This window comes from Eutrigla gurnardus, assembly GCF_963514095.1.
Source record: "Eutrigla gurnardus genome assembly, chromosome: 7".
Lineage (NCBI taxonomy): Eukaryota > Metazoa > Chordata > Actinopteri > Perciformes > Triglidae > Eutrigla > Eutrigla gurnardus.
Window position 1 is genome coordinate 22,838,152 of NC_139921.1, and position 13,837 is coordinate 22,851,988.

Here is a 13,837-nt window from a genome sequence, read left to right on the forward strand (position 1 = left end):
ACGCTCACAAACTGAAATCGGAGCCGGATTCAAACACGTGACCACGATCACCTGCTCATCCATTGTGTTCCGGATGAGCAATAAAACACACATCTTCTCCTTCCCTCCTCAGCATGCATTTGAATATTATTCCCAGAATTCTTTGGCGGGCTGCTGGGATGATCGCAGGTGAGCCGTGATGGAGATAGTGAGCAGGGAGAGAGAGAGATAAGTAAGAACACAAGTGACGTCTGCGGTTGATGACTAACGCCGCGGTGACGCTTTCTCCAGGACCGCTGGAATAAAAGGTTGCTGGCTGATTATCCTCTCCGAGTCATAAAACACAGACAAATATTCTTTATGTGCATATTCCATGCTATTCATTCGGCAACGCGTCATTGTTTGTGAAGGTGTGAACACATTTGGAGCTCTTATTCTGATGCTTTTCTTCAAAAATTTAATTATTTTAGGGTTTTTCTTCACGTGGCAAAAACAAACATCAAACTAGAAACAACATTTTTATGTTGCAGCTGTTTTTTGGACTTCTCCCACCATCTAGTGGCAGTGCATCTGCTGGTACATATTGGGGCCACGCAGCCGGCCGGATGCATCCTAATCATTGAGATAACAAAAAAAACACACATTCATCTTCACCAACCTTCACGTGAGGAAATGTGACTCGCCATGACACACGTGCGATGCAAAGAAAAATAAATAATACACGTTTGATTAACGTTTATTTTCACAAAATTAAATAGGGCTCACAAAATGGCAGTTGTTTTGGGTGAAACTACATTTGGCACAAGAATAAAATAAAAGTGCTCATTTAGACAGACGGAGGTAGAGATACGACATAGAGGGATTAGAAAATCAGCTTCCGGCCATTCGTTTTTGTGAATTTACAAATAAGAGATTAAAAAAACAGCCCAGGGATAACAATACTTAATCAAATAGTGCCATTATTTGTGTGCGTCTGCAGCACCGTGTTCATCCCGAGCCCAAACAATACCTGCGATACTCCACAGGGCCACGTAAATGAGATCCATGAGAGCAGGGGGGTAATGACGAGTCTTCATATTGGAATGTTTTTTCACTTAACCCTCTCTTGAAAAGCAGCACCACTTGGAACCGTACTCAACACTGGAGCAGATTTTTTCGGGTCCTCATCCTCACGTGGGTCCGTCCTCGTCCTCCTCTTGTTCCGGCAGGCTGCCGGGACACGGCTCCATGGTAACGGCGATGCCCATGCCGCTGCGTCCGAGGGGCATGTCGGTGACGCACGTCCACTCGTTCCTTTCGGGGCAGTAACACTCGACGCTGGACAGGAAGCCGTTCTGGTTAAAGCCTCCTGGAGGGACCGACCACACACACACACACACACACACACACACACACACACACACACACACACACACACACACACACACACACACACACACACACACACACACACACACACACACACACACACACACACACACACACACACACACACACACACACACACACACACACACACACACACACACCAATGGAGCTGTTTATTTACCAATTATTCTGTCTTTAAACAATTTAATTTTCAATTAATAAATATACTACTAATGATTTTTATTTTTTTAAAAGGCAAACTTAACCTTTTGATTGGGAAATTATTTTATTTACTAATGCAGTTTGTTTTTCCTTGACGATCCATTTGGCTGCTGCTCGTCTGTTTACTCTTCACATTTGAACCTGCTTTACTCTATTTAATTAAGCAACACTGAGTCACTGAGCCTCCTGACCCAACTGCCGACTAATTAATCAGAGTTATCTAATTACTTAACAAATAGGCTGTATTATTATTATTGCTTCTACGTGCAGAAACGACTTAAGTCTTGTAACACCAGGGATATTTCATCTTTTTCTAGTATGGATTGACCTTCTTTTAAGTCAATAAAAGATAATTGTACAAAAATGCATCAAATCTATACTAAAACACCCGGGAGCACGAAATACAATTACAAAAATAGATAAAATAGTTAAAGAAATATGGCTTAATTAATAATATGAATGCATTTAAATAATAAGAATATAATATATTTGACTAAAAATACATCAAAAAGCACAAGATGAGCCTGATGAAGGGAAACAGGTTATTGTTATTTAATAATATGCATGTATTTTAAACAAATACATTGATGAGTGGTGTGACTGACCGAGGACGAAGATGCGTCCCTGGTGGACCGTGACGCCGTGTGCGCTGCGGCAGTACTGCATGGAGGCCCTGGGCTCCCATTGGTTCCTGGCTATATTGTAGCGCTCCACGGAACACAGCTGGCTCCGCCCATCGTACCCTCCGATTGCGTACAAGTGAGCATTCACACACACCAACCCTACGAACACAGACAGACAGAGAGGAACTTAAAGGAGCAGTTCACCATTTTTTATTATTTATTATAAAAAACACACACAGACACAAACACTCACCCAGTCCACTGCGTATAGTGTTCATGGGGGCCAGCTGTTGCCAGGAGTTGGTGTCGGGCTGATATTTCTCGGCAGTGTTCCAGCGGTTCTGCCCATCATACCCCCCCACCACGTACAGAGCCCCCCCACACGCCGCCACTCCGGCACCCAGACGGGCCACCGACATCGGGCACACAAAGGACCAGCGATTGGACTCCGGATCCCACCTGCAAACCAAAACCAGAAGTCATTATTACTTAATTTCAATAATTTCACTATCAGTGTATTAAGTGCTGCAAAACTTTAAATGATCCAGAGGGATAGCGGCCGTGCAAAGCAACCCTCTCAATCTACACAAGCCCGTCAACTTTAAGTGGATTAGGTTAAGCTGGCGACCATGTTTGGCAACTATTGACGAGCTTTATTTGAAGCCAAAGAGGTTGTAACACGGCTGAGAGCAGACGGAGACAAGAAGGTCAACATGATTCTGTAATCAGAAGGTTTCACTCGATGCCCACGCGACCTTTTTAAAGGTCAAATTAAACTCATCTCATACTGTAAACTACAAATTTTATTTGACTTTTTTTTTTTAAAAGGAATAGCTTGAAAAATGTTTTCCAATACGTTTATTCGCTTTCTAAAAAGTTTAACTTCCGAGTTTAAAGTTTGGATAAAATTACCTGGATCTTCTGCATCCATGGAACCCATTAGTATTTAATTTAAAAATAACTAAATACTTCTAACTAGGCTGATAATGGAGATCACTACTTCACAACAAGTGTTCCCTCATAAAAAATAAAAATGTGCTGGTCTACAAACAAGTCTATAAAACATCAACACATGACCCTGATGTTGTAATTCCACTCTTTGGCCACTATGTAAGATTTTCTTGGCACTCTTCCTGGGGGCTTGAAATGCTCATAACTCCCCCAAAAATGACAAACTATTAATACCAGAAACGTGGCAAAAGCAAACAATGCGAGGGATGAAAACAACGAAAGAACTGAGTCACGATGAGGCAGGACGGACCGCAGGTTAATGATTAAAGCAGTTCTCGGCACTGGGATGCATTCCAGCTGTAAACTCTGATAGCAGGGTGGCTGATGTTACGTCACCTGCCCTCAAACGGTGGCGAAGTGCCCTTGAGAAGCAAAAAAAGAAAAAAAGTCACAAAATGCAAGTCACTTCTTGAAGTCAATGTGCTGACACTGACCCGTGTGCTCTGAACCCTGAAATTACTACATAGAGGAAGGCAAATTTCCAAGATGAATGACAATACATTATCTCAATATAGCACACTTGAACAAGGAGGAGTGGCTCCCTGTTGAATCTCTCGCTCGGGTTCATTTGCGGATGCATCCTCAAGAGCGGAGACTCTGCTGCCAACCATTGTTACCATAAATGCTCTAATCTCCTTTGATGCGCTTCACATTCATTTCAACACTTTTATCAGCCTTCATTAGATTTCGCCGCTTCTTGCGGAAAGAGACTTCAGAGAGGCGTCTGATGAGCTTTAATAACTTTCCTGTGACCAGCCTCGTTTAGAAATCTATACCCTTCAATATAAGAAGGGGGTTGATGTTGCGTATCAAAAGAATCGCCGTCACGTGGCTTGTTATCGACTGATTGAAAGTGATTTCTAACAGCGTTGGGACTCCTCCCCTGCTCGGCGGCAAACAAAGATGTAAAGACTTCCCGACCACATCGACATTCCTGGTTCGTGTGTCTCAACATGTTCCCAAAGAGCCCGTGTTGTAATTAAGGCTAAAAGGAATACCTGCGAACTCTTTAGGTTGAATGGCTCACCGAGGTGAGAGCACTCGATCTCACAATGCGTGGAAGGAAACAGGCGCTCGTTACGTTTCATCGTAGTAAATAAGATGCCATTAAAAATCAAATGACTCACTCGAGTGCCTGATTGAATGGATAAACCCTCTGGCTCTCGTCTCACCTCTCCACCGTGTTGTGGTGCGCCGAGCCCTGGGAGCCTCCGACGGCGTAGATGCAGCCGTCCACCACGCCCACGCCGACCCGGTTCCTGGGGATGCTGAGGGAGGCCCGCTGGCTCCACTGGTTGGTCATCGGGTTGTAGCAGCACAGCGCGCTGGACTCCGTGTTGTTCTGGTGCGACAGGTTACGGCCTCCCACCTGAACGGAGATTAGAACTTATTAACTTCAGTCCGTTTGGAAGAAAAAGTGAGGGAAAGGAATTGGGTGGAATAAGTATTAAACATCACAATGCACGCTGGTGCAACTCACAGTGTAGAGCAGTCCAAACAGAGCACAGGCCCCCAGACCGCTGCATGCAGTCCCCATGTCGGCCAGTTTTAGCCACACATTCCCCCTGGGATCATAGGCCTCCATGGAGGCTAGAGAATGCTGCCGGTATCTGCAAAGAAATCAGAAATGTTCTCTTGATTTTAGACGCGTGCGCAAAAATACAAAGTACAGAAAGAGCCACAAGTAAAACGCTGCAACAAAACATGTCACTCAAAATCACACGTCACGCCCATTATCTTCTTTTACCACAGCAGGAAGCCAAATAACTTAAATTAATTAGTATGACTTGTTTTTTTAAAGGTCAAAAACACAAAAACAAACCATCATAACATGACCACAGCCGAAGCAGCACAATCCAAATATTAATAACATCTTAACTGTAGTTTCATGTTCGTCACTGTGGTTAAAACCCCACCTGTGCTTTGCGGCGGTGGAAAATAGGTCAACATGCAATATGCCACTATATATGGAGGCCTTTCAGAAGTAGGAGGGTGCACACATAACCTCCTAAGAGCCACTAGGTGGCAGACATAGACACTGGATCTATTGTTGGCATCTCATGTGAAAAAAAAAAAAAAAAAAAAAAAACACATGGCAGCTACTGCCAAACATTTGTTTTGAGTAAAGTGAGTAAAGTGAGGAAACTATGGGGGAAATAAATACCCGCCGGCCACATAGATGAGTTGAGTTCCACGGTTAGGTGCAGGAGGCAGCTTCCTCAGAGTCATATCCTGGAAGATTTTAGCCAGAAAGTCCTTACAGGAATTGGCCTGATGATAAAAGAGAGGTGGTGTCACGTCTTTTGTTTATTTCCATAGCAAGGAAAGCGTAAAGGAAGGCTGCGGTTACCTTGCTGAGGATGGGGCAGGACAGGAGCTGGTTCTTGAGGAATTTAGGGGGCAGGGCGTAGATATGAACCGCATTCAGGAGGGCGTGCAGGTACTGTGCTCTACCCTCCATATCCCAGCGGACCCAGTCTGTACAGGCCTTATACACCTGATATGGATGTATTCACAAATATGAATAGGTGTGTACATCTTGAAGCACTCATTAGAAGTTGACGAACATAATTTGTTCTATGTTTAACTTGATTGTTTGAACGTTATCTGTGTCTCCAGGTCACAAAACAAGCCACGTCTCCAATCAATGCAGCCAGACGGCACTATTCCAACGCTTTGACCCAAATCATGCACTTCGTTAATACAATTAAACCACAGACACATGGGAGTCGTTTCGCTGCTACACACCTCAGACTCACAGAGCACCTTGAGACTGTCCTGACTGATGAGCTCCACCAGCTGGCAGTGAGAGAGGCTGAAGAACTCGTCTTCTTTCGTCACCTAACACAAGAGGCATGTATCAGCATCCTTTCATCCAATAAAGACGTTCATGTGAAATTGGCATGTGAGGTAACAAATTCTAATCACTTCATCGTTGGTTTGTGCCGAATTTGAAGAAATTCCCAGGTGATGCCGAGTGTCAGGCGTTCAAAAGAATGGGCTTAAAGCAGCTTTTGCCTACATTCCCTATCGGTGCCCCTCACCTCGCTGAAGTGCGTGTTGATGTACTCCCGACTCCGCTGGTGCAGCTCCGTGCAGCCGATCTCCTCGGCGAAGCGGGTGATGCCGATCACGTTGGCGGGCTCCAGGTGCTTCGTGAGGAAATCGCAGCAGGCCTTGGCCACGTCCTCCATCTGATACCTGGCAGAAAGAGAACAGGAAACGGGAGTTATTTTAGGCAAATCCCGAAAGATGTAGAGCGCCAGAATAAAGAAATTCAAGGCCGTGTGTTTACCTCATCGCAGCCAGAAGAACGTGCAACACGCACTTCTCCCCCACGGTGATGCGGGAGGTGTAGGCAAAGTCGATGAGTCTTCCCACCACCTGGGGGCAGACATCGCGCAGGGTGACCTCCGACTCGCGACACTCTTTGAAGCTGCTGGTGAACATGGCTCTGAAGTACGGGCTGCAGGAGGCCAGCACCACCCTGTGTACCTGGGGAAAAAAAACATATCACTCAATGGATATCAAGGTGTTTGGTGATAGTTTCTTAATTAGCTGCTGCTAACGAGTCCCTCACCTTGAAGTCCACCGTCCTCTCCTTGTATGTGACGTGCAGCACCAGGTCACACAGCATCTCCTGCCGCCTGAACTCCTCCATGACCTCGAGGGATCTGGAAGCGTGGGTCTCCACGGTGTAGTCCAGATACCCGGACCCATGCATGGAGGGAACCGCGATGGCCGAGAAGTCAGAGTCACGCGTGGGACGTTTCTTCCTTGGGCAATGCATTCTGGGGGAGAGGTACTCCTTTTTTTGCTTGTTCTTGTAATTACCTGTCTTACAGTCTTGTACAGTTCAGAGTGTTTAAGTTCTTATCCCATCGGGCTTAGGTCTTCAACAGAGGGAATGTATTTGGTCTTTTGTAGAGGCTCCGGTGAGCAGATGCCTTCAGTTCCTCCATTTTGCCTCAAATTAAACACAAAGGTCTATTCACTAAGCAGACGTTTCCCACAGAATTACAGATGTGTACAAGGTGACGGTGCTATCCGTGACAGGCGATCCCGCCTACGGCCAGCAGGCAGAGCAAGCAGTCCACAGGAAAAGTCAGTTGCCGCATAAAACGCGTTCGCCTCATGTGTCTCTCTGCACGGACTGGGCGTGTAATCTAACTCGCAGAATGATGCTGAACCACATAATACTCCCTCGTCCACAGATCCAGGCTCCAACATGATCAGGCAGAATCCGGATCAGACAGCTCAAGTCAAACCATTATCATTAAACCCATGTCGGTCCACATTTCACAGGTTTGAGGGTTTAGAAAGGTAGATTCGATGACATTGCAGAGACTTCTTTGCCATTTAGCGTTCCAAGGGTCCAAGTCCAAAATTGGATGTAACCTGGCAGGGATTTCTGTAAGTCCGTCTGCTGGGATGCTTATTCTGCAGAAGAGAAAGGAAGGAAGAAAAAAACAGATTGAGTTAAGAGACGTTTAGTGGTTTGAAAACAAGCTAAAAGAATCAAAATGTCATTTGAATATGATTTTCCCATGTGTATGAATGTGTCGGTGTGTGAGTCACAGGTTTCACTTCCTCACAGCTGAAAAAGAAAAGACAGATTCTGTTTAACTGATTTAAGCCACAGTTTAAGGGGAAATGGTTTCTGTGATTTTAGTTTGGTTAATTCAGAAAAGAATATACACTTTTGAGGAATATTTATTCTCATATACATTACATATAGATACGCATTTATTCTGATAGAAGAATCAGCAGCTATTTAACGTTATTTAAGTAAAAAATCAACATTGGATGGTTCCGAGTGCTTAAATGTAATTTTTTTTTTTTTACTATTTTTGTACTAGGATAATGTGATCGCCATTCCTGCTGATTCATTGATAATGACAATAATAATTGGTAATTACAGCCTTAGTTGGTACTAGCTGATGTGCATGTGTCATATTTTGTTTTCCAGACGGAACAGAATATTGGATTTCGAGTTAAACATACGGAGAAATTAATCGTTTGTAATTTCTTTCTGTATTATTTTTTCCGTTTTCTTCCAATGAATGTAACCAGTGACGACAGCCCGCCACTCCCCAACAATTAGCATCATGAACACAAACAACAAACGGGGCTATTGTTCGTACTCACAACTGTCAAACTTTGAGCTAATCGAAGACTCCAGTGACGCATAATGAGCTCACGGGCCGAGTGTGAGCAGGCAGGTAATTAGCCTCATTCTGGGCCACATGAAATGATTGGACAGCTAAACAGGACTGTGACCTTTTTTATTTCCAGAGCATTTGATTGATTGGAATGTAAAGAGAATTAACAAATATAATAAAAAATATAAATATGACCCACAATAGCTTGAACATGGCACTGATAGGCAAGACAATTTTATGTGTATAGTGTGTATAGCACCACCACAACAACAGTGTCAAAGTGCTTTACATAAAACATTAAAAACATTGGGGGGAAAGCATTAAAAAAAGCCAATAAAATTAAATTAAAAAGAAAAAAAGAAAAGAAAAAATGACAGTGCAGTATAAGAAGTTCATAGTATTGTTTACTGAAAGGCAGCGGCAAACAGAAAAGTCTTCAGTCTTGATTTAAAGGAGCTGAGATTTGCAGCAGACCTGCAGCTTTCTGCTCTCAGTGCTCTCTAATGAGGCCCAACTCTCCTTTTCCTTCCTGGCTTCTTCAGACAGCTCAGCCGAAACAGAAGACAGTTCACAGTCACACTCTGTGAGTCACAGACGAGTGACGGAGACTGCAGCCGGCCGATAACCAAATGCAGAACGCACGTTGGCGCTATTTAAAGCAACGTGCGAATGAACTGCAGACAGACACCAGGAGCCACCGCTGACCAAGCACTCCGGCGTTTTTTCACCTCAATCGTGTCTCTGTTTCTACACATTTAACGGAGAAGAAGACGTAAAGACGCCGCTCCCTTAATGTCGGAGCAGGACTGAAACCTGTTTGACTGTTTATCATAACTGAGCAAATGTCAAGAAAAGAACACACTAATAACAATCATCTGCCTCTGATGGAACAGGAGAGTACACTATTAGTAGTGTTATTATTAGTATTAAGCAATAAAACGTAAACAAGGAGTTGTTGGGATAATGTCAGACATGATGTAATTACTGTATATGGATATTAATGGTGCAGAGCCGCTACATTACAAATCCGATACTTGAGTAATGCCGAACTAATACATGATGATTAAATGTGTGAATTATGGGGTTTACATGGATTCCTGCTCACCGTTAAAGGAGCTGCATTAAAGGTTCCAACCATTTATAAAGCTATGCAGAGATATAGTGGAGTAAAGTTGACCTCATCAGAGAAAGAAGTCACTCTTCATTCTGTGCTTTTTGTTATCCGAGCTTCTCCGTTTGTTCATTTTTAGCACCGTCAACTATAAGCGTATCCTCCACCTTTGACAAGTTATTCAGTTACTTTATGTGATATTCATATACTTCATTTGATGCTTGGCTAATGCATAACTCGTGACACATTCCATCATACAGTCATGTATTAGTTCAGGGTTACTTAAGCGATCATCATGACCTTTAGCTTCTCACAAGCAACCGTTTTTTCTTTGACACCAACAGTTATTCATTCTTTATTACTTCACGGCTAAACTACTGTCATTCTCTGTATGTTTGTTATTAAATGTGCTGGACAAATTAAGTCTGACTTGATTAAGGCCGTTTTCATGCCTCTTGCTCGTTGTTCAGAAACCTGGAGCGTTTTCCGGCTAAACCATTTTCGGGGGAGATTTTAACAAAAACGTAACTACTCCGAGATGTTCCCGGAAATCCAAATGTCCCACAATATCCTGACCAATCACAAAACAGTTTGCAAGCGTGTGCCGTCGAAGGCTGTTTTTGCTGTCCTGAACCAACTCCATGTTCTCCCTGAATCAGAACAAATCAAACAAACTACAGCTCTAAATTCTGAGCCGTTGGCCCAGTCATTATGCTAAGCTAAGCTAACCATCATGATGTAGCTTCCTATTTCATGGACAGACATGAGAGAGCTATCTATCTAACTGTCAAAGAAGTGTATACACATCTTTCCCCATAATGCTGAACTAGTCCTTTAACCTAATCCCTTATGATTATTGGTGATAAGGATTTCTAAAAATGTTTTCAAGAACAACAATCAATCGCACGCGTTGCGGTTGAAAGACTTGTCGGAGCTGTAATGGAGACGCAACAGCACTTTATCGTTGGCATTTCCGCACTGACACTTCGTTCCGCCGCGGTAGCTGCTCTAATGAAAGGAAATGGCAAGCTGCTACTTTGAGAAGGGCGAAGCTTTAAGCACCTTTGAGAGCTCCACGATCAAAACGCATCCAGAAATGTGGAAGTGGTTAGAAGGTCCAGCAGACACTCAGAGCATCGGTACGATTCCTGATTACAACTCTTCATTCTATTTCAATGCAATGGTAGAGAATGACCTACAAGTTACAAACCTTTTTTGTTTTATTTAACCTTTATTTGGCCATTGAGAATTTAAGGGGGACCTGGACAAAAAAAAACAGCACCAACCAAAGCAAAGCACATTCAGTGCTCAAATGGTCCTTAATCCTGCTTTTAAACAAAAAAAAAACCCCTATGCGGGTTCTAGGTATCTAACTTGTCAGCGTGGATCAGAGGTCGCAGCTACCGGTAGTTTCAGGAGTCAGTCGAGAGCGTAGATAAGGAGGCGATCACTGACTTGCTTAACTTGTGGCGCGTCTCTTCACACAAAGCAGCAAACCCAGAAGCGTGTCCGGCAAACATGAAATATCTGCATTCCAGAGTCACTCGCCGCTGCTGCTGCGGCTCGAGGGAGAACAACTGGGAGGACAGACTTCTGCTATCTCGCCTGTTACAGCAGAATCACAAAAAAACTACTCCGAGCCTTTGGAGAACCACAGCAACGCTGAGCTGACAGGAGACTGCGTTTTTACCCAGCAGGGAACAAGGAGGTTAAGGCACAATGGAATCTGTTGCCTGGCGTCTCACCACAGCCGCTCGCCGGTCATATGACCAAAAGTGTGAAAGGGAGGGAGAGATATTTCCAGCTAGCGAAGGGAGAGAGGAGTGAAACGACCTCCGGTTTAACTGAGGGAAGAATTAAACAGGAGAGAGGGAGAGTCATTAATACAGTGGAGCTCAGTTTTTTCCATAAAGGGCCATTGTGCCTCGCTGTATCGGCGACTCTCCTGATCGGGGCTTTAAGAGGGGGTTAACGCGGCATTACCGTGGCAACACAGTGTGCACAACTTGGCGGCTATATAGAAGCGTTGCTCAACAGAAAACACAAGTCCTGAGCAGTTTATCGATTTGCATCGATGCCCGTTTGACCAAGCCCCCACCTCCCGCCGACAGTTGGCACCCGCGGGTGGTGCTGCTGTTCAAACTGTATTCCCAGGCAGCAGCGTGGAAGCGAGATGAAGACCATGCCAGGGCTTTGTTTATTTAATTAAAATGAGGTATTCGCCGGGTGATATTTGTACTTTTGAAGATTTAGAATTAGAGAGGAACGAAATCAGTGCAACTCATCCATTAAGACTTATTTGTTTTCCATAAACCCGGTCGGCTCAGCAAAGAATTCATTAGAAGAAGCAAGAGAGGCAGAGAGTTAACCATTTACAAACGGCAGGCAGCCGCCCGGGAACACGTCAGCTTTGGAATGGACGTATATGACGTATAAGGAGCGACCACGCTCTCGTTTAACCTTTGACAACGTAATCTTGAAAAAAACAAAAAACTGCTGAGCTGTGACGACAGGTCTTCTGCTTTGTCATCTATCAGCTGCCTTAATAGCTGACTGGCGTTCAAAGGTTTCTCAATGATTCTTTTGCTCTGAAAAAACGGGTTTGAGGAATAAAGTAGCCTAAATGAATGAACTTTGTTATCTGAAACGAATGCAAACATTTGGGACAAGCTGAACATTAGCGTTTCTGTACTAACACATGCAATGCAAACATAATGTTCCGATAGTATGCATTGATTCATCTGCCACTTATTTTAATTAATAGTTTGGTTTATCAAATGTCAAACCAAGTTGAGATATTTACCTGCACCTGTTTGGTCAGACCAAACGTAATACCCAAATATATTTACTTTACTATCATAGAAGGAGCAAAAAAAACAAAACAAAATCACTTAAACAATTGATCAATAAACAAAACGGTGACCTGCCTAGTTCCTTAATCGACTCGCTGCATCAGCTATTTGATCAATTATTAGATTATCCACATTCATTTTTCACTGAGAGCAAACTGAATCCATTGGGTATTGATTGTCGATCAGACAAAGATAACTTGAAGATTTCACCTCGGGCTCGAGGAAATTACTATAGACATTATTTTAATATTTTAAGGTCTAAACGATAAAAAAAAAAATAGCTTGTTTCAGCCAAAACTGCATCCTCCTGTTTAAAAAAAAAAATATTATCATTATAGATACAGGTACATATGATTTTATAAATGTGTTGATTAAAACGTTGGACTATAAAATTACTGAAAAGTGATTGTCACCGTTTTACTCCAATGATAAAAGGAAGGGGAAGGCGGCAGCAAGCTGAAACCAGAGAAAGGTTCGAACTTGTGATCGATTATTCTAATTGCCAGCGAATGATTTGAATTGATCGATTGACTCATGTTATTGTTTGGGCTCTCTGTTTTTTTTTATTTTTATTTTTTATAACTACGTCACAAATGACGGAGAACGTTCGGCTCTCGTTCTATGAATGACAGCCAGTGAAAGAAACCGTAAAAAAAGTTTCGATTCCCCTTCACGAGCGCGCGCTGCTCCCGAGGAAACGAGATGAACGGTCGACGAACAAAACACACACACACACACACACACACACACACACAAACCACCGGATACATATATCTTTGCTTGTTGTTTACAGAAAATCACCGCTCGCGCTGCGACGAGGAGAGAAGTTAACACAACAAATGTCACGCGCGCACAGGACACGCGACAACAAGCGTTCGGCTACGCAAAGGGCGCGTCCGCGCCCGCTCGCCAAACTTTTAAAACACGGATTCACACTCACCTGAAAAAAAAGAAGAAGCTCCGCGACGCACGAGAACAGCACGGGAGTCACTTCTGGGGGAGTTTCCGCGAGACTTGCCGGCCGCGGGAGGTCTTTCCCCGGTCGCTGGTCGAGGCTGTCCTGCCAGGAAGTCAGCCAGCAGCCCTTCACATTAAAAGGATGAATGTGTGCGGAGGAGCTTGTGCGCGTCGCCGCTCTTGCGTCGCCGCGGGCGGACTTCCAAAGGCTGCGGTCGCGTTGGTGGTGGCGGGGAGGTATTTCTGCATCAACATGACTCTGCAACTCTGGAAGCAGAAGACAAACCCACTGAACGAGCCGCGTAGCCTGCAGAGACCTACATGGCAACGAGATAGCAGCAGCATTCCTCAAACTAGAAGTGGACCTCGGCCAAACGGTTATATAACTGTTACTCAAACACACGGATCATGTCATGCAGGAAATCCAGAGCACTTTTCCGACGAAAGTTTTACTGATGATTCATGCTGATACAATAAAACAGACTCTGGATCTGCCCATCTCTGTGCTTTACTGCCTTTCAATAAGTCCTACAATAACATATGCAGTTATTG

General features: G+C 43.9%; 1 protein-coding gene across 2 annotated transcripts; it reads right to left on the reverse strand.

Moving 5' to 3' along the window:
• Positions 1-699: 699 nt before the first annotated feature.
• On the reverse strand, positions 700-13,559 carry keap1a (kelch-like ECH-associated protein 1a). Of its 2 annotated transcripts, none has more exons than XM_084014360.1 (12): positions 13,269-13,559; positions 6,784-7,643; positions 6,499-6,698; positions 6,248-6,404; positions 5,952-6,044; positions 5,554-5,700; positions 5,368-5,474; positions 4,684-4,813; positions 4,376-4,572; positions 2,446-2,651; positions 2,175-2,351; positions 700-1,327 (listed from the first exon to the last, which is right to left on the reverse strand). In XM_084014360.1, exons 2-12 carry the CDS (start codon positions 6,991-6,993, stop codon positions 1,149-1,151), a joined length of 1,803 nt encoding a protein of 600 aa, XP_083870486.1. In that variant the 5' UTR covers positions 6,994-7,643; positions 13,269-13,559; the 3' UTR covers positions 700-1,148. The 2 variants fall into 2 exon arrangements, with proteins under 2 accessions (XP_083870486.1, XP_083870487.1); XM_084014361.1 differs by having other exon boundaries at positions 6,784-7,637; positions 13,265-13,559.
• Between the last annotated feature and the right edge of the window lie 278 nt (positions 13,560-13,837).